This window comes from Lagopus leucura, unplaced genomic scaffold (genome assembly GCF_019238085.1).
Source record: "Lagopus leucura isolate 7727_CA_CO unplaced genomic scaffold, USGS_WTPT01 161-2_obj-0_obj, whole genome shotgun sequence".
Lineage (NCBI taxonomy): Eukaryota > Metazoa > Chordata > Aves > Galliformes > Phasianidae > Lagopus > Lagopus leucura.
In genome coordinates this window covers 284-22,959 of record NW_024967946.1, presented here as the reverse complement: position 1 = coordinate 22,959, position 22,676 = coordinate 284, and the positions used below count along the sequence as shown (strand labels likewise).

Sequence of the window (22,676 nt, the reverse complement as noted above, 5' to 3'; positions counted from 1 at the left end):
CCCCAGTGCAGCTTCCTGAGCAGGAGTTTTTCCAAATCCAACCCAAATCTGCCCTGCCTCAGCCTGAGGCCGTTCCCTCTCATCCTGTCGCTGCTACTCGGAGCAAAGGCCGAGCCCAGCTCACCACAGCCTCCCTCTCTGAGTGCTCCGGGTCACTGCAGAGCAATAGGGGTCCCCTGAGCCTCCCGTTCTCCACGCTGCACAAATCCCATTCCCCCAGCCGCTCCCCATAGCATTTGTGCTCCAGACCCTCCCAGCTCCGCTGCCCTTCTCTGCACACTGCAGGGCCTCGGTGTCTCGCCTGCAGTGGGGGCCCAACACTGAGCACAGCACTGAGGTGCAGCCTCACCACAGCTGAGTACAGAGGGATGAGCACCTCCCGCTCTGCTGGCTGCACTGTTGCTGGCACAAGCCGGGATGCCATCGGCCTCCTTGGCCACCCGGCTGCCATGTGCTCTACATCCTGCACAGTATCTGCTAGAAGATCTGTTAGATCTACTAGAAGGTGTTCTGGAAGATCTACAGTCATTAGCAATTGCACAGCGTAGGGATCCGCTGAGCCTCAGTAATGAATGCCTGCCAGTGGTTACCTGATCTCAAATTCAGGCTAGAAAGAAGGCCGATTGGTTTTGTGTTCTGATTCAGACGTTGCACCTTTTCTGCTAGCTGACAAAAAGATGCTTTGCAGTGCAGAACTTCCTGACCATCAGCACTGAGATGTCAAGTCGTCGCACGGCTTTCGGGAAGCTTTATTGGCTTGAACTTTCTGAATCGTTGATCAGAACCTTAAGGATCCCTAAAACTCCTGTGGCATTTCCACCCTCTGCGGCAGAAACGGCATTTCCACTGGTCTGACTTCGCCCGTGCATTTAAATCTGTGCATAAAAGATTGGGCCACCCGAGAGGAAGAGCAGAACGGCACGGGTCACAGTGCTGCAGCTGCCCCATGTCGCGCACCAGCACCCAGCGCACGCCCACAACACCCAGCGCGGGCTCAGCGCTCCGCCCAACGCGCAGGGGGCGCTCTGCGACGGGTGGGTGGCAGCGGAAGCGGAAGCAGAGCGAGGCTGGCGCCAACTCCGTCGTCCCGCCCGCTCTCACCCGCATTCTCGCGAGATGTTCTCCCAAGTCTTTCTACAGGACCTCTCGCGAGAGTTACCCCTCTGCGCTCTCCTGAAGGTTCTCGCGAGAGTTTCGTGCCGATCGCCGACGGGGTGGACAAGATGGCGGCCACAACGACCATCTCCTTGGTGAGTCTCAGCCCGCGCCGGCTCTGCTCCGTGCGACCCGGGCCGGATCGCTCGGGCGGCTCTCCTCGCCTCGGCCCTTCTCGGCTCGGCTTCCTTCGGGCCGTCCTGCGGCTCTCCGAGGCTCGGCTGCTGCTCGGGGCTCTCTGCTCGCCTCGCGCTGGATCGGGCCGGGGCTGCGGCCTGTCCTGGCGCTGCCGGCCGGGGCTGCGGCTTTGCAGGCCGGCACGTCGCTCCCGGTGCTCGAGGTTCGTTGGGGAATTAAGTTCTCGCTGTTGTCATGAGAGGATTTTAGCGTATTTTAGGATGTTTTCCGCCCTGAGGCCTCGTAGGGTACGGCCCCGGGGTTGGGCTGTTGGCTTTAGCTCTGATGGAGGGGCTCCGTGCGCTGAGGCGTCGGTGTTTTTGTGTGTGCTGCCAGGTTATCTGCTCGCGAAGGGATCCCAGCCCCGCCGATCACTGTAGGAGTCCGTCGTGTTTTTGGAAGGTTCTGTAGATTTCTTCTTAAGGAAAGACCGCTGATGCGGTGTGGAACCAGAAGTCTCGTTTCAGAGGCTTGTTTGTTTCCTATGTGAGTGAAATCTCAAATTTTGGAAGTTAAATGCTTCATTCAGGTGCCGTTCAGCCTTTCTTGCACTGATTTGTTTTTGTTTTTTTGCAAAATACATGATTGTAAATGGAATTGTGTGAAATGGAAACATGAAACCTGCTGTGTCGCATGGCTGGGGGAACCCGTGGTGTGAAAACTGGATGCTGGGGAGCTACCCAAGGGGTGGCCGTGGTGCTGTGCCCCCCAGACACCATCTGATGCTCACAGCTTTGCCTGGACCACTGGTGTGACAGAGCGGGATGCTTCGCAATGTTTTTGTGCTTTCTGCTTCCTGACCCCGCCGTCGTTTTCTTTAAAACATTGGATTTTTGTTGTGAACAGAACTGATTCTAAAGCTGTTAGCCTTGAGCCCACACAAGGGTCTGCCTCTGTACTATGAAGGAGGTGTTTCTTAGAGCCCTCCTTGTTTGACTTCATGAATGTTGGCGCTCAGAATCAGGAGTAAATACAAATAACTCACAGTTTGATTCCTGTCTTGTTTAATGAGGTCTTCGTTAGGTTAGGCAATTAGCCAAATTAATTCTGGGGACGAGCATTCAAGCTTTAAGTATGTAAAGCTACATTTGATTCCTAAGATGATGAAGAATGAAAGGAATGTTGCATTGTTCAGGAAACATGAGAGTAAAGTGTTAGTTCTCCCTCAGAGCTGAGGCAATGAATGTCCTTTGTCTCCCAGCATGTTGTTTCAGCCAATTGCTCTGCTGTCCCTCCATGTTTTGGTCCCTGGATGTTTTGAAACAGCAACATACACCTTTTCAACGGGAAAGTAACGTGGCAGCTTTAAAACAGCAAGCCTCGATCTGGTTCTGCTGCATGCAGTGCAGTGGTGGGGTGGCTGCAGTCAGGCTGTCAGAGCCACAGCTCCATTCTGGAAATTACCTTACAGCACAGACAGAAAAGTAAAGGAATTGTTTCAGAGATTCTATGTAGATACGCATTACCTATTTATATTACCTACAATAGTAAGATTCACACTGTGAAATCAACTCCTGGGTCGCTTGCCTACAGATCTGGTGTTTGGATTGACTCTTCTTGGGAGCAGCACGCAGTAAGCATGAGGAGTTGGATTATTTCTGTTTCATTGCCTTGTAACCCTGAGCATTCAAGCTGAAGTCAGTCAGCTCGCAGCATCAGTTCCCACTCAGAGGGCTGTAATCCTGTCGCAGACAAAGCACTGCGTGGAGCCCAAGCAGGCCTTAATGATCCTGGTGTTACTCTTGTAACACTGAGAGTTAACTTTGGCTCTATGACATTCAATTCAATGTAGGTTCCTCTAATGGCTGTCCGTGGCAGCAGCAGCTGGGAGGCAGCTTTGATGCGTGGGTGAACGCCAGAAATTGGCAGCAGCAGTCCTGGGACTGAAGGGACACCTGAGCTTGTGATGGGGATGGGAGATGAGGAACGGCGCCCGTGCTTTGGGTTTGTGACTTCTTCACAAACAGAGCGCTTGTGAATTGCAGCAGGCTGCCCAGGGGGGTGATGGAGGCCCGTTTCCACACAGCTCTCAGAGGTGTGGATGTGGCATGAAGGGATTTTTAATGGTCTGTGTGTTTTTTGTGTGAGTTTTGTTCCGATCTTACTGGGAACCAGCCGGATCCGACCATCCAGCGCAGTGTTAATTCACTGGGCTTGGAGGCACTGCGTGTCTGTACTGACCCACACTTGTTTCTAGTCCTTAAGATCCAGACTGAGTTAAACATCCCAGCTGTCAGTCATGCTGTGTGATCAGTGGCACCTTTCCTTCTGAGTTTGGTGCCTCTGGCTGCTTCAGGTCTCCCCTCTGTGCTGGCAGGGAGGCTGCTCTGATGTGCCTGGGGTCAGGCCAGTGCTGCTGCACAAACTGCTTCTCTCAGTGCAGCCGCGGTGCTTTTCTGCTCAGGGCCAATTGAGATTTGGTGGCTGGCTGGAAAGGCTGGAGAGTGAAGGACAAAATAAGTTCAGTGAAGATGAACAAACGGAGCTCTGGGGTTTTGCAAGCACAGGTTTTGTTCCCAGCTTACTTTCTGAGTGGGGACTTTCAGAGCATGGGCTCTGCTGTTGTACTGGAAGCAGTTACTTGGGAAAACAGTAAAAAATGGAAAGGAGAGGATGTTCCTTTGTCAAAAGCAATGCATCTTTTAAGGAGATTGAATTGGGTCCTATAAATCCCGGGAAAGCTGCACGATGTCGGATCGCTTTCGTGTTCATCGCGTGCTTATCTGGTGCCACAGATTTACCAGGCATTCAGTTCACATTGTTGAATGCTTTTTATGTAAACATCGTGCTGTGTTAGCAGACAAATCTCTCTTCATCCGGCTTCTTCGATCCCTCCTTCCCCAGCTTGCTCTTTCCCTGATCTCTGTGTCACTGAGAAAATGGACCCTCATTTCCCACACCTGAACTTCACGTAGACGCTGGCTTTGTACTGAGCTGATCTTCCAGCTCTAACCTTCTGATGCCACACGCAGTCAGTTGGCACCAAAGCTCTGTCAGGGCGTTTCCTTACCCACAGCGTTACTGTTGTTTACCTGGGGCAGCTCTGCTGTTTCTTCTCCTCCATCTCCATTTACTTCTCAGCACTTCTTTTGGATCCCTTCATCCCTGCTGTTACAGTAGGCCGTGTGTCTCTGCTTGCAGGACAGGCAGACAGGTGACGCAGTGTTTCACGTGGCATGGTGTCTGTATTGGCATCTCTTCCTTTCTTGCCACGGCCCACGTGTCACTCAGGCTGAGCAGTGTCTGAGAGCCCAATGCTGAGCCCTTCTCAGCTGTTCTTTAGGGCCTGGACAGCAGCAGGTGCAGCTGCACCATGCAGACCTTTGCTGTGAGAGCAGTGCTGTGGGAATGTCCCTGCACGTTGCAGCTTGGACTGTTGGCTCTTGATGTCATTTCATTGCAAATGCTGCCTTAGTGCAGTTCCTCTGGGTGCCCCAGCTTGCTGCCGTGCAGCCAGCCCTGGGCCTTGTCCTCCCAGCTGCTGTGCTTCGTGGCTGGCACACTGATGCTCCATTGGGCAGTCGCAGCCAAGGGGCTGAGATCACAGAACCACACAATGACTGGGTTGGAAGGGACCTCAAGGATCACAAAGCTCCAACCCCCCACCACAGCAGGGCCACCAACCTCCCCATTTCACAGCAGCCCAGGCTGCCCAGGGCCCCATCCAACCTGGCCTTGAACACCTCCAGGGATGGACGGGGCATCGCAGCCTCTCTGGGCAGCTGTTCCAGCCCTTCACCACTCTCACAGCACAGAACTTCCCCTGACATCCAACCTCCATCTGCCCTGACGGTGGTCAGGAGGGCAGTGCGTATCGCATTTGAAGGTGACACCCAGAACAGTGTTGGTTTTAATGGCTCAGTTCTGGTGCAGCTGGGAGTCATTTACAAAGCATGGTGAGAGCTGTGTCAGGGGATCGTGGCTCCTTTGTGTTTGTGTGTGTGTTTTGAGGACTGTGTTTGCAGAAGTTGGACTTGTGTTGAGTTTGGAGCTCCAGGAGAATTGAGTATGCTGCCAAATAGCATCACTGAAGCATGCTGTAGAATTTCCTTCTTTGCTTCAATGAAACAGATGTTGCTCACACAAACGTGTGGTTACTGAAGCGCTTTGGGCACAGGATGTCTGGGGAGGTTTAATGCCTGCCTGCTCTGTGTGTAGCACACCTGGCAGTGCTGATGGAAGGACCTTGGATGTGCTGCACACTTTGAGTTTTGCAGCACATTTGTTGCACTGCCTGCTGTGGCACCAACAGGCTGTGCTCCCATCCTGGTAGCAGCAATTTGGGGTGAGGAGCAGTGAAAGGGTGCCATGCACACAAGGGCTTGCAGAGTTCGAGTTGCAGCTGTGAGCCACAAGCTGAGGTGGTGGTTTTTGAGCTGAGGTGGTGGTTTTTGAGGTGAGGTGGTGGTTCTTGAGGTGAGGCGATGGTTCTTGTGCACGTTGAGGTCTTTTCTGGGAGTTAAATCTGTCGTGCACATGAAAGCACTGCCTTTGTCACAGCCTTGGGCTGGTGGCTCTTCAGCCTCACTGCTGTGGGGCTGTGCGGTGTGAGCACGCCGTGATGAGCACAGCCCTCCAGCCGCTGATGTGAGCAGAGCGAGGAATAACCACTTCTATAACAAAGTACTTTTAGTGAAGCTTCTTGTTGGCGAATTACTCCTCAAGTATCACAGAATCACAGAATTGTAGGGGTTGGAAGGGACCTCCAGAGCTCATGGAGTCCAACCCCCTGCCAAAGCAGGTTCCCTACAGCAGGTCGCATAGGTCGGCATCCAGGCAGGTCTGGAACATCTGCAGAGCAGGAGACTCCACCACCTCCCTGGGCAGCAGTGAACAGTGCTCCGTCACCTCACTGTAAAGAAGTTCTTGCACATATTTGTGCAGAACTTCCTATGCTGCAGTTTCCGGCCGTTTCCCCTCGTCCTGTCTCCACTCCCCACTGAAAAGAGTCCATCCTCGCCATTCTGCCCCCCACACCTCAGATACTGACAGCCCTGGATCAGCTCCCCTCTCAGCCTCCTTTCCTCCATGCTGAACACACCCAGCTCACTCAGCCTTTCTCCATAGCAGAGATGCTCCAGGCCCCTCACCATCTTCATGGCCCTCCGCTGGACTCTTCCCAACAGATCCCTGTCTGCTTTGTGCTGGGCAGCCCAGAACTGGACGCCGTGCTCCAGGTGAGGCCTCAGCAGGGCAGAGCAGAGGGGGAGGATCGCCTCCCTCGCCCTGCTGGCCACGCTCTGTGCAATGCAGCCCAGGATGCCATTGGCCCTCTTGGCCACAAGGGCACACTGCTGGCTCATGGCAACCTGTCGTCCACCAGGACACCCAGGTCCCTCTCCGCAGAGCTCCCCTCCAGCAGCTCATCCCCCAACCTGTACTGCTGCATGCAATTCTTCCTCCCCAGATGCAAGACTCCACACTTGCTTTTGTTAAACTTCATCTGGTTTTTTTTTTGCCCAGCTCTCGCTGAATGGCAGCACAGCCTTCAGGCTGTCAGCCAATCCTCCCAACTTGGTATCATCACAAACTTGCTGAGGGTGGCCATTATCCCCTCATCAAGGTCACTGATGAAGATGTTGAACAAGACCGGACCCAGCACAGACCCCTGAGGAACACCACTGCTTACAGGCCTCCAACCGGACTCTGCACCACCAACAACGACCCTCTGTGCTCTGCCACTCAGCCAGTTCTCAACCCACCTCACACTCCTACCTTATTTCATCTCCTGTGTCGCTCACTTGCTACGGTTCCTCAAATAAACGAGCCTCTGTATTTGTTTTCTCTTGTGTGTGTTTGTACTTCAGGGAGGTTCTCAGCCCTGGAGTAGATTTCCAGGAGATGCGCCTGAACTCTTGGAGTTCAAACCAGGTAAAGGCCTCGCGGCGCTCAGAAGCAGCATCCGTAGCACCAGGTGTACTCTGTGTTTCTCTCCCTGTGAAGGCAGCTCGCGTTCTCCCTCCTGCTGGCAGTGTGACACACGTTCCTGTTGCTCTCTGCTGCTGGATGAGGCAGTTTGCAAGGGGCGCGGTGTGAAGCACAGCCTGCTTTTCCAGAGCTGCTGTCCCACTGCTGCCTGACGGCTCCACCTGCATCGTGCCGAGGCTTTTCCTGGTGCTGTTGTTACCCTCGCACGCTTGGGAAGCACATTGGCTTTTTTTCAGTGTTCCGTGGTCGCAATTAATCCTGGAGATGGTGAAGCCTTCCTGCCCTGCACAGATGGCCGTTGCCGTATGGCTTTGCTGATTGCTTCCTGTTCTCAGTTGTAGTGTGGGCCCTGCAGTGCTTCCTTCTGATCAGCCGTGTGCTCCTGAGGCTGCAGTGGTTCCAACTGCCGCTGTTCTTATTTGTGTGTCAGCTTTTCTTTTTGCTCTTTTTAATTCACCTCAGGTCTCTGTGTGTTATTTCATGGTGTTGTGTCCACGGGGTCCAGTGAAGCAACTGCAACTCCAGATTGTTGTGCTCCAGCATTCGTGCGGAGGGTTTTTACATTAGGAGAGTTTATTTCACGTCTGCTTGATGTCTGTTATACCAGAAAATGCTCACAACTCCCTTAGGATGAGCTCAAGGCTGAGACACGGTCAGGATCTGCTGTGCAACAGGCTGTGGATGACCAAGGGCATCTCTGGATGTCAGTGAGCTCACCCTGCAGCTCCGTTGGCTGTCCTGGTGTGCAGCTCGCTGCCCTGCTGGGAGGCAGCATGCAGGCAGCCTTCAGTGGTACTCTGAGACTGGTGGCTGAACTGGGAGGAACCTTTCAGTGGGTAAAGTGGCTGCTCTGTGGGTGAATGGCTTACGTTCATGCTTTGTGTCCTTATCTGAGGTTTGCTCCGTGGTAGTTTTTACGCTGGTAGCACTTTGCTTGCGGAGGGAGGTCCGTTCAGCCTGGTACCTCTCTGCTGCCGGGCAGGTGGGGATGTTTGTCCATTCTGGAATTTTCAGTTGGGTTGGGAGGGGAGCTGAGTTCTGCTTTAAGGAATGATGCAGGCGGAGCTGACAGGAGCAGCAGAGCAGGGCAGGTGTGTGGCTTCAGGCCCAGGGTGCAGTCCTGGTGTGGGATGGATGGCTGCAGCTGTGATGCTGCGGTGCTGTGGTCCGTTCTCACTCCTTCCTCTGAGTGTGCAGGAAAGCAGCTTCTGCCATGGTGCGGTGTGTCTGTGTGAATGGAAGTCAGAGCAGCTCTGCACAAGGAGCGAGCAGGATTCTGTTGGGAAGATGAGCACCGTTTACCTCGTGGGAAGGAATCCCCAGTCCAGCAGGGTGCTCTGGTGGCTGTCAGCTAGGCTGGAATGGTCCCCATAGTGAGGCCTACAGCAGGGGTGGGTCTGGCTGCGAGGCTGCCTCAGGACCAGCCTGAAGTCAGAGCATCACTGAGGGCATTATCCACATGTGTTCTAAACACCAACAGGCACAGGGCACAGACACCTCTAGAAGTCTGTCTTAGAAGGAATGCCACCCCTCTTTATGCCCAGGTTAAGAAACAAGAAGTTGGTTAATGAGCTGGCTAAGCACCCATTAGCAGTGCTTTCCCCCAGGTCTGCCGGTGGGAGGACGGGTGGCATCGCTGCCTCCGGAGAAGGGAGCTGCAGTCCTGGGGCAGCCCCAGCTGTTGGTGCAGAGCTCTGTGCTGGCTGTGAATGGAGCAGTGGGCCTTGGGGTGCAGCCAGCCCTCAGGGGAGGCACTTGGTGGCACTGGTGTTAAGGATTGCTGCATCTGAGCTGCTCTGGGCGCAGGTGGAGTTGGTGGTTCTGTAGGTGAGCAGGATGCAGAGGAGGCCCTGAGCGGAGGGGCCTTTCTTCCACCTTTCTCAGCGGAGGGCTCGAGGATGGCTGTGTTGGCTCTGTACCTCAGGGTGTCTGCTGAGAACACAGATACGTGGCATTTCCCTTCTCTCTGCTGTTCACCTCTTAAACTTGGCAACCTCTATTATTTCCATGGCAATTTAAAAATCAAATCATTAGCCTGTATTGAGAATAACACGAAGGTACTGGAACTGCATTAGTGTTGAGGTGGTGTCCATCACTGCTATGGAAGGAATTTGGCTGGTTAAAGTGTTGGAGCATTCTCACAGTGCCTGTGGCTCCTTAGGGGGACGAGTGTGTGCTGTGTCTGAGCCCCAGTGCTGGTGTTGGCTGTAACGCAGCCCTGCATCTCAGAGGGAGCTGCAGCAGCAGCCTGCTTGCACTGCTCTGCTCGTGGAGGCATAAAGAGAACGCAGAGAAGTGCAGAGTTTGCGTGCAGATGCGGCGTGGATCTTTTGCTTTTGGCAGAGCGAGGTGTCAGGTGATCCCAAGGAGCAGCTCTTTGCTGGTCTCTGTTTTGGGATCAGGGCCGTGAGACCTCGATGCATCAGTGAGATCCTTCCTGTGGGGAGGACCCCGGTGTGTCAGAAGTGTTTGTGCCTGCAGGGGAGAACTCTTCACTGTCCGTCAGCGCTGGGTTTGAATGGATGGGACCAGGTGAGCAGAAGGCACGGTACTGCTGCTAAGCTGCTGGTTACTTCCATCCAAACTGTTGTTTGTTCCCATGGGACGGCTTTGTTGCGGTGCCAGGAGAGCTGCTCTTGTTTTACTGAGTGAACCTGAGCGGGTCTGTTTCTTTTTCTTTTCCTTTTCCCCAGTACTGCTCTTGTTGGAGACCGCTGACACGTTCTTTATTTGTAACTGCAGAACTGAGGTACGCATCAGTAGGCTTTAATGATGAGCACAGCAGTGATGTGATGGGGACTGCGAGGGCAGGGGACGTGTTAAGAACATGAGTTGGTAGGTGCTGAGCAGGGAGGTGTGAGCCGTGCGTGCCTTAGGGAGACTTGTTGTTACCTGACGTGGTAAAACAGTGGGTTGGCTGTTTCACAGGAAGGAAGCTTGGTATAAAACACGGCCTGAAGGCAGTAGGACGCCTTAAACCCAAAGAAGGATTTCATACATCAGTGATACCATGAGAAGTTAGTGCAGGAGCCCAGCAGCTCCTTTTATTCCTGTGTTGGGTGAGGGACTTTGCACGTGCAGCTGATGTACATCGTAGCAGGGATGAGAACAGTGGTGGTGTGACTCGGGACCTACAGCAGTGTTTTAATGTGGAGAACGGAGGGAACACTGAAAAAGAGAAACTGAGGGTAACAGAGCGGTGTGAGGAGTGATGGAGAGATGGTGATGATGTTTGGTGGAGCGGGGGGTGGGATGGAGGTGGTAGAAGTGAAGGGGGTGGGATGGAGGTGGTAGAAGTGAAAGCTGGGAGCTATTTAATTTTTCTTTGTTGCAAATGTGATGGTTGGGGAATTGTTCAGATTGAGCTGCCAACCTGTTTGTCACCTTGGGGTTGGATGGTGCTCTGTGGGAAGGGGCCTCAGCGTTCCTGTCGCAGAGCAGGTTTCCATGACGCACCAGCAGGTTTGGGAAGGCCTTTTAGCCAGCGCTGGCACGTCGGCATTCTGGAAATATAAATCTGCATGGTTTTGTCAGAACAGCTTTTCCACGAGTGCTTTTCTGTTTCCTTAGGGTACGGAGTCCATTAAGATGGAAAATGGTCAAAGCACAGCAGCCAAACTGGGGCTCCCCCCCCTCACACCCGAGCAGCAGGAGGCCCTCCAGAAGGTGAGTTTACCCCACGTCGCTCTGTGTCTCGCGCTCCATCACTCTTCTTCTTCTTTGGTTGGTTTCACGTGTTTGGTTTAGTTTTATTTGCTTGACGGTTGCTGTTTTTTGCTGTGTTTTGAAACACGCCTTTACTGTTACAAGAGCAGAGCTCACCTGCCAGCAGCGCGCAGGGGGAATGCGTGTGCTCCCTGTGCATTCACACCTTCAGCGTTGCACCCAAGGATTGCTTGGGTTAGCTTGCAGTTTAAAGATGATTCTTGGAGAGCACATCCTGGAATTACCATCGGGGTAGGAGCTGTAATTTGTTTCTTTATAAACCCAAATCGTAACGCCTTCAGATCACACTGCAATTCTGAGACGATGTGCAACCGCCACAGAGTTCCCGTGAGGAGCAGCCTTGCACCACGAGCAGTGGGATTCTGATATGCTCCAGCTCTCTCATTTCATCCACACAAGGAGCATCACACGATATCTGTTGTCCCCTTATCCTCCTTTCCACGTGAGGACACCCAGCAGCACGCAGCAATTTGCAGTCCCACCCGAGCCCTAATGTAGATGAAACTTCAGTCCGGCTCTGTTCCTGGACCCGCTTTGTGCAGCTGGTGGGGAGCTTTACTGCTGACCTGCGGCCCACTTTGCTGCTGAGAGGAAAAGGGGAGAAAGAGAAGCAAAGCAGGGGGTGTGGGAGCTGTGGGGTAGGCGCCTTCCGCATCCTGGTGAGGTGATCCTGGCGTTGCTGTGGGTAGGCTTCATGTGAATGTTCCCGTTGTGCTGAAGCTGCCTGTGTGTGTGTGTTTGGCTCACAGTGTGAGACGGCCTCGTTTCCTCTGGCTTCTCTGTAGCTGACAGATGTACATCCTCCCCTTGTCCATTTCCAGGTTACCGAAGCACGCGTCTCAAAGCCACGGTTTAGAGCCTACTGTTCCCTGGCACCTCCCAAACACGTGCAGCCATGGACAGCAGGTGCCTGAGGGGTTTTGGCTGAAAGTGTGTGGCCCGTGGGCACAGGCACGTCTGTGGGTGTTAGGTTTCCTTTGACAAAAAGCCACCATTCTGACACCGCTGGTGTAACGCTTGGGCCTTGTCAGAGTTCTAGAAGACTGGCAAAAAAAGAGGAATCAGCTTTGTGTCCATAGGCTAGGAGCTGGAATGCTGGAGCATTTCAGTGAGCGTGAGCAGTGGGTCCCTCGAGTCGGAAGAGGACAGATGCAATGAGGCGAGGGAGGGGTAGCGCGTAGCCGAGAGCCTGGGCACGGGCGTTAGGAGCCCCTTTCCCTTCCGTAGAACCTCTTTGTCCAGATGTTCTGAGTGGAAAGGATTTGAAGGAGGCAATCTGTGCTGCCCTCATCCCAGCAGGTAAGGTGCTGCGGTGGGATCTGAGGGGCAGAGGGAGGAAGAGGGGAAATACTGAGTGTGTAGTGCATGCTGCTTTCCTAACATTGCGCCTGCTGCAGATTGAGTCCATCCAACCCTCTGCTCAAGCATTATGCTGTATTTCAGGGCTTGCAACTCCGAGATGCAGACCGAGACGTTAGCGAGCTGCTGGCTGCTGCCTAACGTACCGTGCCGTAGTGCTTAGGGCTGGAGCACCAAAAAGCACCATTGGCAGCCAGTTGTGTGGTTCTGGGGAGCGATGGTGTGAAGTCGGACGTCGTTCCGTGTTCTGTGGTATCACCTGGTGATTACAGAGCCTGTGTTTCCTCGTAGGCAAAGAAGTATGCGATGGAGCAGAGCATCAAGAGTGTGCTGGTGAAGCAAACCATCGCCCACCAGCAACAACAGCTAACCAACCTGCAGGTGAGAGGCCTTCCCAGATGCTCTTTCTGTCTTACTCTCCCCAACAAGGTGGAGTTCTTTTTACACTTAGAAGCAGAGCACAGCCCTGAGGCATGCCCGGAGCCAGGTACAAGCACTTCTATTTCCACAGTGAAATCGAAGTATACTGCCTTCAGCCCTCTAAAGAAATGCCCTTTGCTCACCTGTACAAATTGCCCCCCCCACTTTCACGTAGCCAAAGAGAAAATCGTTAAGAGTTTCTCTCCTGTTAGTTGGCCAAACACTTCTCAAAACGCCAGAAGCTAAAGAATTAGCTGTGGGTTTCCCCCTCAGCTTACACGTGAGGTGGTGTCTGGGGTTACTGAGATCAGTATCCTTTCACCATCTTTCCCTCTGCAGGGGAGGGTGCCCTCTCTCCTCTGTTGTTGACGTGCTGCCCCACTTCCTTCCCCTTCAGCCGGGTGCCCTGCCGGCCTCGCTGGGAAGTCATTGGCTGCTCCTGAAATTTAGGCTGCGATGCTTTCGTCCTGGGAAAGGATTGCAATTGAACTGCCATTTACATCTCCCTTCCGCTGGAGATCTCAACACGTCTCACTGCTTTCTGTTCAGTTGGGAAGCCCAAAATAATGGTTCTGGGGTCCAGATGTGTTAATGAAGTGTCACTGTGGATGTGCTTGCCACGTTAGGCAGCTCCGGCCTGTCAGGGCCGTGCGTGTTTCTGAGTGGCCGCTCTAGTTCGAGGGGCTTCTTTTTAAATGCTGGGGGTGAGTCAACGACAGTGGTTGCAGAGGTTACTATTGCCTTGAGTCCCCCCCTGGGAGAAGACCCTGCTTCCTGAGGCAGTGGCAGCAGCACAACTCCACCCTGACCTGGTGGCCTGGAATCTGCAGGGTCCCAGCGCTGGACAGTCCTTGGGACCAGGCAGTGAGGGGCGAGGAAGGAGAGGCCTCTCTCACAGGTTCCCTGTGCCGCCGCTCTGCTTGAGTTTGTACAAACAGCCGTAGTATGCTCAGCTCCAACAGACTGAACTCTGTCTTTACTGTCTTTCAGATGGCAGCAGTGACAATGGGCTTTGGAGATCCTCTCTCACCTTTACAATCGGTCAATAGACATATTCACTTCTTCTTGGGCACTTAGTCAGGGACTAGAATGGGGAAGTATGTAGCGGTGATACAATGCTCTTAATTCAACCCAGCACAACCCTCCCACTTACCCACCTGTTATGGACAAGCACAGCAAGCAGAGGCAAAGTGTAAACTCCCCAGAGGAAGACCCTGTGGGCTGAGTGCAGTCTGCTGGGACACGGGCAGTCGGGGCCCTGGAGTCAGTTGGCAAAGACAGCTTTAGATTTCGAACAGTACTGAACACACCTGTGAAATTGTGGGAGCTGCATTTCTAGGGACGCTGCAGTTCTGAGGTCCTGACCTAAAACTAACTGCCAAGGTAACTCAAAAAATGGGCAATTTCTTAACGAAGCAAACTGACGGCAGCAGAAACCTGGCAGCCGCAGTGCTGGGGAAGGCTGGGGCACTGCAGGCTTGCAGAACGTGCTGTAGCCAAGGTGTGAGAGTGTCCTCACTGTACGAATGTCCAGACTAGGTGAATACGGTATGTTTCAAGTCGAGCTAAAGCGTGGTGAAAGTGGCAGAAGAGCAGAGCTGCTCAGCTCACCTGTGTCTCTTTAGTGCTGCCGTCCTTGATGAGCCATCACCGAGGACTCGGTGGCTCTGATTACCTGGCATTATCCACCCCCTCCTTTTTCCTAGACGTGTTGGACAGTGGCCGCTGCAGAAAGTGTCCCATAAGCTCCACTCTGCATGCAAAAGTTCATTTGCAAGTATTTGCCATCGTGTTGGAACGTAACGTTTCTGTTTGGAGTCAAATGCATCTGGTGGCCTGTCCTGCAAAGCGTAAACCAAAAGTAAAACTGCCCGTTTCCCCTCCTGTAATGCTGTCGTGGGAGGTAGCGTGTCAGCAGGGCAGCCTAGATGGAACTGATGGATGTGTGGAATGGAACAGGAGCAGGTATCTCAATGTGGATTCTGCACAGGCGGTTTCTGAGCCCCCTGTGCCCAAGAAACCTTTACCAGTTAACGTAGATGCTTACTTACAGCTTGAAGCCCACCGATTTTTGCTTAAATTGTATAGCTCATTAACAGATGGGCAGCAGACGAAAAGTACGTAGCGACGGCGTGGCAGGAAATGACTGATTTCTCATGAGGGGCAGAGTTGGCATTACGAATCCTTTCCCTCAGACTGCGGGCACTTGGAGAGAGTGCTGCTGGAGGGGCAGAACCTGGAGGCAGGAGCCTGAATCGCTGCCTTTGGGCGCGCTCTGCCCAGCAGCTGCCCCTCAGGAATGTAGGAAATGCAGACTGGCTGCGTCCAACACGTCCTGTGGGTGAGATTCCTCATTTCCTACGTGAAGGAAATACAGCCTGAGCTTCCTATTGGGATATCTTAGTGCCTGTCACTAAAGCTTCCTGTCTACTTAATCCTCCAAGCGTTACAGCTCGAGGTTTCAATTTTGCATCAGCAAGATGAGCACAATTTCCTGGCGTTGTTGTGTTAAAACTGAGGCTGGTGGTGATGGTTTTGCATCGCCTCCTGCCCTTAAAAGCAGCATTCCGAGGTGATGTTTTGGCTTCTCCTTAAAATCACCTTCATAAACACTTCCCAACATTACACTGATACAAAGATTAACCGGTGCCCGTGAGAGGAGGATTGCGGGTACCTGAAGCTCCGTTTGGAGATGGAGCAAGAGGATCAGTGGCCAGCAAAAACAACTTGATGTAGTCAGTGAAAGCCAATGCATTTCTGCCCATGAGTTTCAGACACACAGGTGTACATTACATCCTTCCCCCAAATCGGTGCTGCTGAACCGTGTCAGTGACCCGCGTGTGCCTGCAGCCATCATATCTGTCCAAAATTCTGCCTTTGTCAGTCCTGTTTGCCAATGTGTTCCAGATGTAACAGCCCTGACGTGGCCCGACCTGTTTCAGAATCCGTGCAGCAGTGCAAGATGTGCATCCTCTCCTAAAGGTTGCTGCCGTGGGAGGAGGCAGAGGCCACATTTCTTGCCACTGTTGCACCGAGAACTGAAAAGAAGGGAGCCCGTTGATTTTCAACCCAGTCTTCAGAAGGTGGCGTTTGCCTCTGCCTGGAGCGGGGCTGCAGTGTCTTGTCTGAGAGCACCCTGCATTTGTCTCACAGTCAGTGTCAGTGTGGTGAGGCACTTTGCTCAGGCACGGGGTCGGAATGGTGGTGGCTCTGAACTGATGAATGGATGCAGCACACGCACTGAGGGTCTGCTGGGCACTGGCTTTCGTGCACCAAAGCTGGGAAGGTGGTGGAGAACCTGGGAGACGACACGTCCGCTGTCGTGCTCGTGCCCTGGTCCTCCCAGCCACAGCACTGCAGAGCTGCTGACAAACGGCTGGTTTTTAATTGTGTGAAATACTTAAACCCAACCAAGAGGCAAGTTTAATATCGCTTCAGGAGCGGCCGTACGGGGTGAGAACCGTTCCTGTTTATAGCATCCCTGTTTTGTGCAGCGGTAGGAGTTGAACCTTCACCGCTTGTTTCCTCCTATGGTCAGGGAGAAGAATTCCTTCAGGTACGGTTCATGTCTACAGTCCCACGATTGTCAAAGTTGGAACACTGCCCTTGTGCTCTGCCATGCGAGCCGTGGCGTCCCCAGACACGTCAGAGCTCATTGTGCTCATGCTTGTTACAGCATTCTGAAAGAGGGTCACTCATCCAGGCCTCGATTGCAGACCCCTTCACCACCAGTGGTGGGGGTGACGTGGATGTCCAGCACTGCCCGCCTTTGAGCCAGGAATCGTGGTGCTGGGAAGGGAGAGGCATCGAGCTTAACGCTGCCTGCTCTGCTCCAGCCTGTGGGCCTTCCTGCCCCGCATTTGTCCCATGTGTTCCACGTAGAACAGCAGCACGGCCCTGTGCACACCTCCAACACACGAACTCAGTCCTGCTGGTTGTAGGGAGCTGCCTCTCCAGAGACTGCCCTTCTGCCTTGGTCCCAAGACGTGCTCGTAGGACGTGCTGGCCAAAGCTGTGACTTTAGTAGGCAGCGTCTTCCTAAAATAATGTTAATTGGTATTAGCCATTCTAGCATTGCAATGTGGGTGAAAAATAATTGAAGGATACTGCTTGATTGGATACCTGCTTTAAGAAATGTCTGGATTTGTCTTGTAAACAGGTTTTCAGGCATACTTAGGAGAAAGTAGCACAGAGACCTTCTCTGCACCGAAACTGATAAGGGCGGAGCCTTGGGGGGCTGCACCACTATCTGAGCCAGTAACGACAGGCAGTGATAAGTACTAGCACCACACACTTAACTAAGAAGTTTCGTTTAACTTTTTTATTTTCTTTTGTTGTTTTTTTTTTCTTTTCTTTTTTTCCTTTAGCTTTTGTTTTGTTTTCCTTTTGCAATGTGCGGTGGAAGTGGTGCCTAGTACTGGATCTCATACTGCCTGGGGTGGGTGGAGGGGGAGGAGGAGGTGTGTGATGCTCCAGGGGGTGGGGAGGAGGTTCCCAATTCCAGGTCCTTTGCTGTCTGGGAGGATGGGGGGGGAGGGAATGACCAGGTGGTGCCCAGTGCTGGATCTCTTGCTGCCCCATGAGGGAGGGAGCGGGAGGGATCGCAGTAGTGCCTAGAGCTGAGACCTTTGCTGCCAGGAGGGGGTAGGCTGTCCTAAAATGAAGTCATTTCCTCCTCCTGCAAGCGTTGCTGGAGATGTGATCACGCTGGGGAGGGTCAGACCTTGTCACTGGGGTTGGAGTTAAGGCTCCTGCGGTGGCAGACCCCAGCAAAGATTTGACTGCCCCGGGAGTGAGCTGTACCGCTTATCCGCTCCAGCAGTCTGTGCATTGAGCAGGAAAATACTTCTTTATCACTGCGTGTGCCAGGCTGTGCTGCAGCCCAGTGAGGAGCTACTTGCTGTTGGGTCAGAGCTCCTGGGAGGGAAGGAGGAAGGGGAGGAGGTCCTGACGTCCGTGGCCACCCCCCGATCTAACCAGACAGTTCTTCTTTCCAATACAGATGGCAGCCCAGAGGCAGCGCGCCTTGGCCATCATGTGTCGTGTTTATGTGGGCTCCATATACTATGAGCTGGGAGAAGACACCATTCGCCAGGCCTTTGCCCCGTTTGGACCTATAAAAAGCATTGATATGTCCTGGGACTCTGTTACCATGAAGCACAAGGTTGGTCAGCAGCCCTTGAGACGCGTGTGTTTCTTTTCTCCAAGGCCTCACGGAATTGATCAAGGAGCAGAAGGAGCCTTTATTCTCATGGGTGGCTGCTTTAGTGCTCTGGCTTGAGATAAATGTTCGTAGCTGCCTGCTCTACCTGGTTTGCTCAGGACTCTGTAGATGTGCACAAAAGCTGCTGAACGGCTGGCAGCCCTGTGTGCAGTGTCTGTTAGGTCTGTAGGTCTGAGAGGCTCTGAAAACAGAACGAGTGGCCTTGGATCTGCACCTCAGCATGCAGTTTTCAGTTCTGATTCCTTTTCCTTGAAGTCCTGTCAGGCCACAACAGTCAGAATCGGGTAGATGGGAAGCCTTGGCTGTGTCAGCTGGCACCGGTGTCGAGACAAGGTGCAGCTGGCAGGGCTGAACACAAGCATCCTTCTGTCCTAGGGGTTTGCCTTTGTGGAATACGAGGTGCCTGAAGCTGCACAGCTGGCCTTGGAGCAGATGAATTCTGTCATGCTGGGAGGAAGGAATATAAAGGTGAGTAGCAGGTGTGCTCTGAAAACTCTCAGCTCTCTTTACTGTGATTAAAGACTTTCTTGCCTAGAAGTGCTTCTTATCAAGCTGTTCTGTGGAAGATAATCTGAGATCTGTTCCCTGACAGATCTTCATTTTCAGTGCAGAGTGGCTGTTGGTCCCTTACCAGACCCCTGTAGCATGCTGATAAATCAGCAAACGTGTTCTTGTGAGCTGGCAGCGTTACACACACGCACAGCATGAGAATTTCTCAAGGACAAACCCAACGATGATCCCTGATGCTTCGTGCATCTTTGTGTACAGTGCAGCTGTGGGTGAGAGGTGGTAGCATCAGACTCCTGTTCCTCAGCAGAGTGAGGAACTTCGAGTACCACTCCACCCTTCAGCACAGACTGAAAAGAGCAGCAGTTGTAGCTGCGTACGTTCAGGCAATAACAGATGATCTCTAAAAGGTGCAACTTTGGAGATTGAAATTTTGGGGTGAAAGTCAGTATTTTGTTGTGACTTGTTTTCTGTCTTGCATTTCTCGGATGCGTTTTTGCAGTGTGCTGCTTCCAAGGGCTTTCAGGGCTCTTTAAAAGAAGGCTGTAAAGCGTCGCGTTTTGCTTCTGGGGTTGTTTTTGCATCCTGGAAGTTGCTCTTCTGCAGGTCAGGGAATGAAACTGCTTAGCTTGAGGGAAGCCGTGGTGGGAGGGAGGGCGCTCAGTGCAGGCCATTCACACTTGAGGAATCGTGGTGCAGGTTGTGTCCCAGAGCTGAGAGCCAGCTGTTGCCCTTTGCTGGCATTGTGAGGGGTTGTGTGCTTTGAAGTGGTTGTTGCAGTGCTTGCCTGCTGTGTCTCAGCAAGTCGTGCTGCTGCCCTTCAGACTGCATCACAGCCTGCTGTGTTCTCTGCAGGTGGGGAGGCCGAGCAACATAGGACAGGCACAGCCCATCATAGACCAACTGGCAGAAGAGGCACGGGCTTTCAACCGCATCTACGTGGCTTCAGTACATCAGGACCTGTCAGATGATGACATCAAGAGTGTGTTTGAGGCCTTTGGAAAGATCAAATCCTGCACGCTAGCCAGGGATCCCACAACAGGGAAACACAAAGGCTATGGTTTCATTGGTAAAATGGCTCTCTGATATTTGCTCTGGGGTAAAGGAAGTTGCTGGGATCGTCCTCACCGATCTTAATTCAGTGCAAGAATTACTTGAAGCAGTGGGACAAATTTGGAGCAGATAAGCACCTGTATTTAGAAATGCAATGAGTAGTCTCATGTTTTCACTCAGTATTTACGTGGATTAAGTGGTCTTACTGCATCTACTGTTCTCAACACCTCTGCAATCAGAGGGCTGAATTGAGCAGGCTAAGCAATGAGGGACTTCTTGCTGGAGCTCTCAAGTCATTTTTGCTTGTTTTCTGTTTTTCACAAATACGAATCACATCTGTGCAGTGAGAGTGTTGAATTCGGAAGTTAAATATTCCTCCTTCTCGTTGCAGAATATGAGAAGGCGCAGTCTTCTCAAGATGCTGTCTCCTCCATGAACCTCTTTGACCTTGGGGGTCAGTATCTCCGAGTTGGTAAAGCTGTGACTCCTCCGATGCCTCTCCTGACACCTGCCACACCAGGGGGGTTGCCTCCAGCAGCAGCTGTTGCTGCTGCAGCTGCGACAGCAAAGATCACAGCACAGGTAAGACACAGGCCGGAGCCACCGAGGGAGGTGGGTGGTTATTGTCCCTCTACTAGAAAGAAGCACGTGTGCTCTTCCAGCCAGTTGTCCTCGCTAGTTTGAGTGGAGGCTCTTGGCCTTGGTCAGTCTGATTCCGAGACTCCACATGTAAAACTTGCCCAGGACACTTGTGAGCATCTGAGGAGAAGGATTTGGGTGCGTCGGTGGATGAAAGATTCAACGTGAACCAGCAGTGTGCACTTGCAGCCCTGAGGGCCATCTGTACCCTGAGCTGCACCAAGAGGAGTGTGACCAGCAGGGCAAGGGAGGTGATTCTGCCCCCCTGCTCAGCTCTTGTGAAACTGCACCTGGAGCACCGCGTCCAGTTCTGGGGCCTCCAACAAAGAAGGAAATGCAGCTGTTGGGGGGGGAGGTCCAGAGGAGGGCTGCAGAGATGACCAGAGGGCTGGAGCCCCTCCCCTATGGGGATGTGCTGAGAGAGGCTCTTCAGCCTGGAGAAGGCTCCGAGGAGACCTTTATAGCACCTTCCAGTACCTGAAGGGGCCTACAGAAAAGCTGGGGAGGGACTTTTTATAAGGGCACGTAGTGACAGGATGAGGAGAAACAGCTTTAGACTGGAAGGGAATAGATTTAGACAGACATTAGGAAGAAATTCTTTAAATCGTGGAATCACAGAATCCTGAGAGTTGGAAAGGACCTCTGAAGGCCGTCTAGTCCAATTCCCCTGCAGTGAACAGGGACGCCACAGCTAGATCAGATTGCTAAGGCCTGATCCAGCCTCACCTTGGAAGTCCCTGGGGATGGGGCATCAACCACATCCCTAGGCAGCCTGTTCCAGCGCCTCACCACCATCACGGTAAACCCTCCAGCTGTGGGAGGCATCACAATTGCAAGCATTCATCCTGCTGGGAGGGTCTTGAATCACCCAGGCATCTGCTGGAAAAGCAGAGCAGCAGGCAATCCAGGAGGCTCCTGGGGGGCACTGAGAACAGCCTCTCCCAACCAGGGGGTTGCAGAGCTGGACCAGTTGCTCACCATTGTAAATGGTGACATCAGGATTGGAGGCTGCCTGGGCTGCAGTGACTGTGCTTTGGTTGAGTTCACGCTCCAGAGGGTAAAATCGGGAAGCTAAACTTTAGGAAAGCTCAATTCCAGGTCCTCAAGGAGTGAGTCAACACAACACCCTGGGAAACTGTCTTCGTGGGCAAGGATGGTGGGTAAGGGCAAGAGCTGGCAGGTCTGTAAGGAGGCTTTCTTCAGGGCGCAGGAGCTCTCCGTCCCCAGGTGTAACAAGTCAGGAAAGGGAGGCAGGAGACCAGCATGGCTGAACTGGGACCTGCTGGTCGAAATGAAGAGCAGTAAGAAAACGTACAGGCAGTGGAAACAAGGACAGGTGTGGTGGAAAGAATATGAGGAAGCTGCTAGGCTGTGTAAGGGTGGAAAGCCAAGGCCCAGCTTGAACTGAACTTGGCAAGGGATGCCAAAAAGAGTGAGAGAAACTTCTACAGGTGCCTCAGCCGGAACAAGGAAGTCCAGGAAGGCGTCCTCTCCTATTGGGTGACACAGGCAGGCTGGTGACAGCAGACCAGGAGAAGGCTGAGATCCAGCTCTTAAAGATTCTATGATTCTTTGGGTAGGCATGTCAGCAGTTAGCAAAGTGGTTATAGCAGAGCTAAAAGAATGTATTGGTGTGAATGGGCAGGCAGTTCTGAAAGCAGTCATAGTTGCACGAGAGCAGTGCTGTTGGAAAGGACCCTTGATTGCATAGCAAAGTGGCAGTTGGCCAGCCATGGCTTCCAGCTGTTCAGAAAGCAGGAAATGCAGTGGATTCAGCAGGATTGGATGCTGCAGTCTGGTGAGAGTCTCAAAACTGACTTTCTTCAAACTGAAGCTTCTGACTGACTGATAGGTACTGATGGAACATCACCTTTCAGAGCAAGCCCTGTGCCTGTGTCTGTATTCCTTGCCTTGGGGGCACGATCTCCACCTGTGTTGCTACAGCCCAAGAAAGCAGGGAAGCTGATCAGTAAACTCAGCAGGGCAAAAGAAATGGCAAACGTGAGAGGGAAATTTTAAGTCAGAAATGCAGCTTTACTCTGGAATTCACACACAAGCCAAGGAAGAAGAAAGCACCTCCATACTTAAAAGGCATTAGGAATAGAGAGGTTCTGAGCAGCAAAGATGGCTGTGACAGTCAGGTGGAAATAGCCCACCCTGAAGCAAAAGTCAAGAAACCTCTGTGACCATTTAAGAAGAAACGAGGCAGTTAATTACCGAGATGGCAGCATTGTGACAGTCTTTGTGCAGTGCTGAATGCTCACTGAAGGGTTCCTGCTCTTCATTAGGAGCATCCAGCAGAGTGGCTCAGGGTGCAAACAGGGTTATTGCGTCCTTCCTCGGTGCGAGGTTGCCTCGTGCTGGTGCATGCAGGTCCTCTGCAATTAGTCTCATCAAGTCAGGGCTATTACTGAGTGATGAAGGATTGTGGCACTTCTGTGTGAGGTAGTTTGTGTCACGGAGTTGACCAGATCAATCTGTGTCCGTG

General features: G+C 52.8%; 1 protein-coding gene across 5 annotated transcripts; it reads left to right on the top strand.

Moving 5' to 3' along the window:
• Positions 1 to 1,073: 1,073 nt before the first annotated feature.
• Positions 1,074 to 20,562, top strand: LOC122193377 (poly(U)-binding-splicing factor PUF60). Of its 5 annotated transcripts, none has more exons than XM_042894146.1 (8): positions 1,074 to 1,250; positions 10,831 to 10,926; positions 11,808 to 11,892; positions 12,637 to 12,726; positions 17,768 to 17,929; positions 18,365 to 18,457; positions 19,352 to 19,565; positions 19,941 to 20,562. In XM_042894146.1, the coding sequence occupies exons 1-8, from the start codon at positions 1,117 to 1,119 to the stop codon at positions 20,231 to 20,233; spliced, it is 1,167 nt and encodes a 388-aa protein (XP_042750080.1). In that variant the 5' UTR covers positions 1,074 to 1,116; the 3' UTR covers positions 20,234 to 20,562. The 5 variants fall into 5 exon arrangements, with proteins under 5 accessions (XP_042750080.1, XP_042750081.1, XP_042750083.1 ...); XM_042894147.1 differs by lacking the exon at positions 11,808 to 11,892 and adding an exon at positions 13,756 to 13,806 and having other exon boundaries at positions 1,154 to 1,250; positions 19,941 to 20,557; XM_042894150.1 differs by lacking the exons at positions 1,074 to 1,250; positions 11,808 to 11,892 and adding exons at positions 12,214 to 12,285; positions 13,756 to 13,806 and having other exon boundaries at positions 10,849 to 10,926; positions 19,941 to 20,559.
• The last annotated feature ends 2,114 nt before the right edge of the window (positions 20,563 to 22,676 follow it).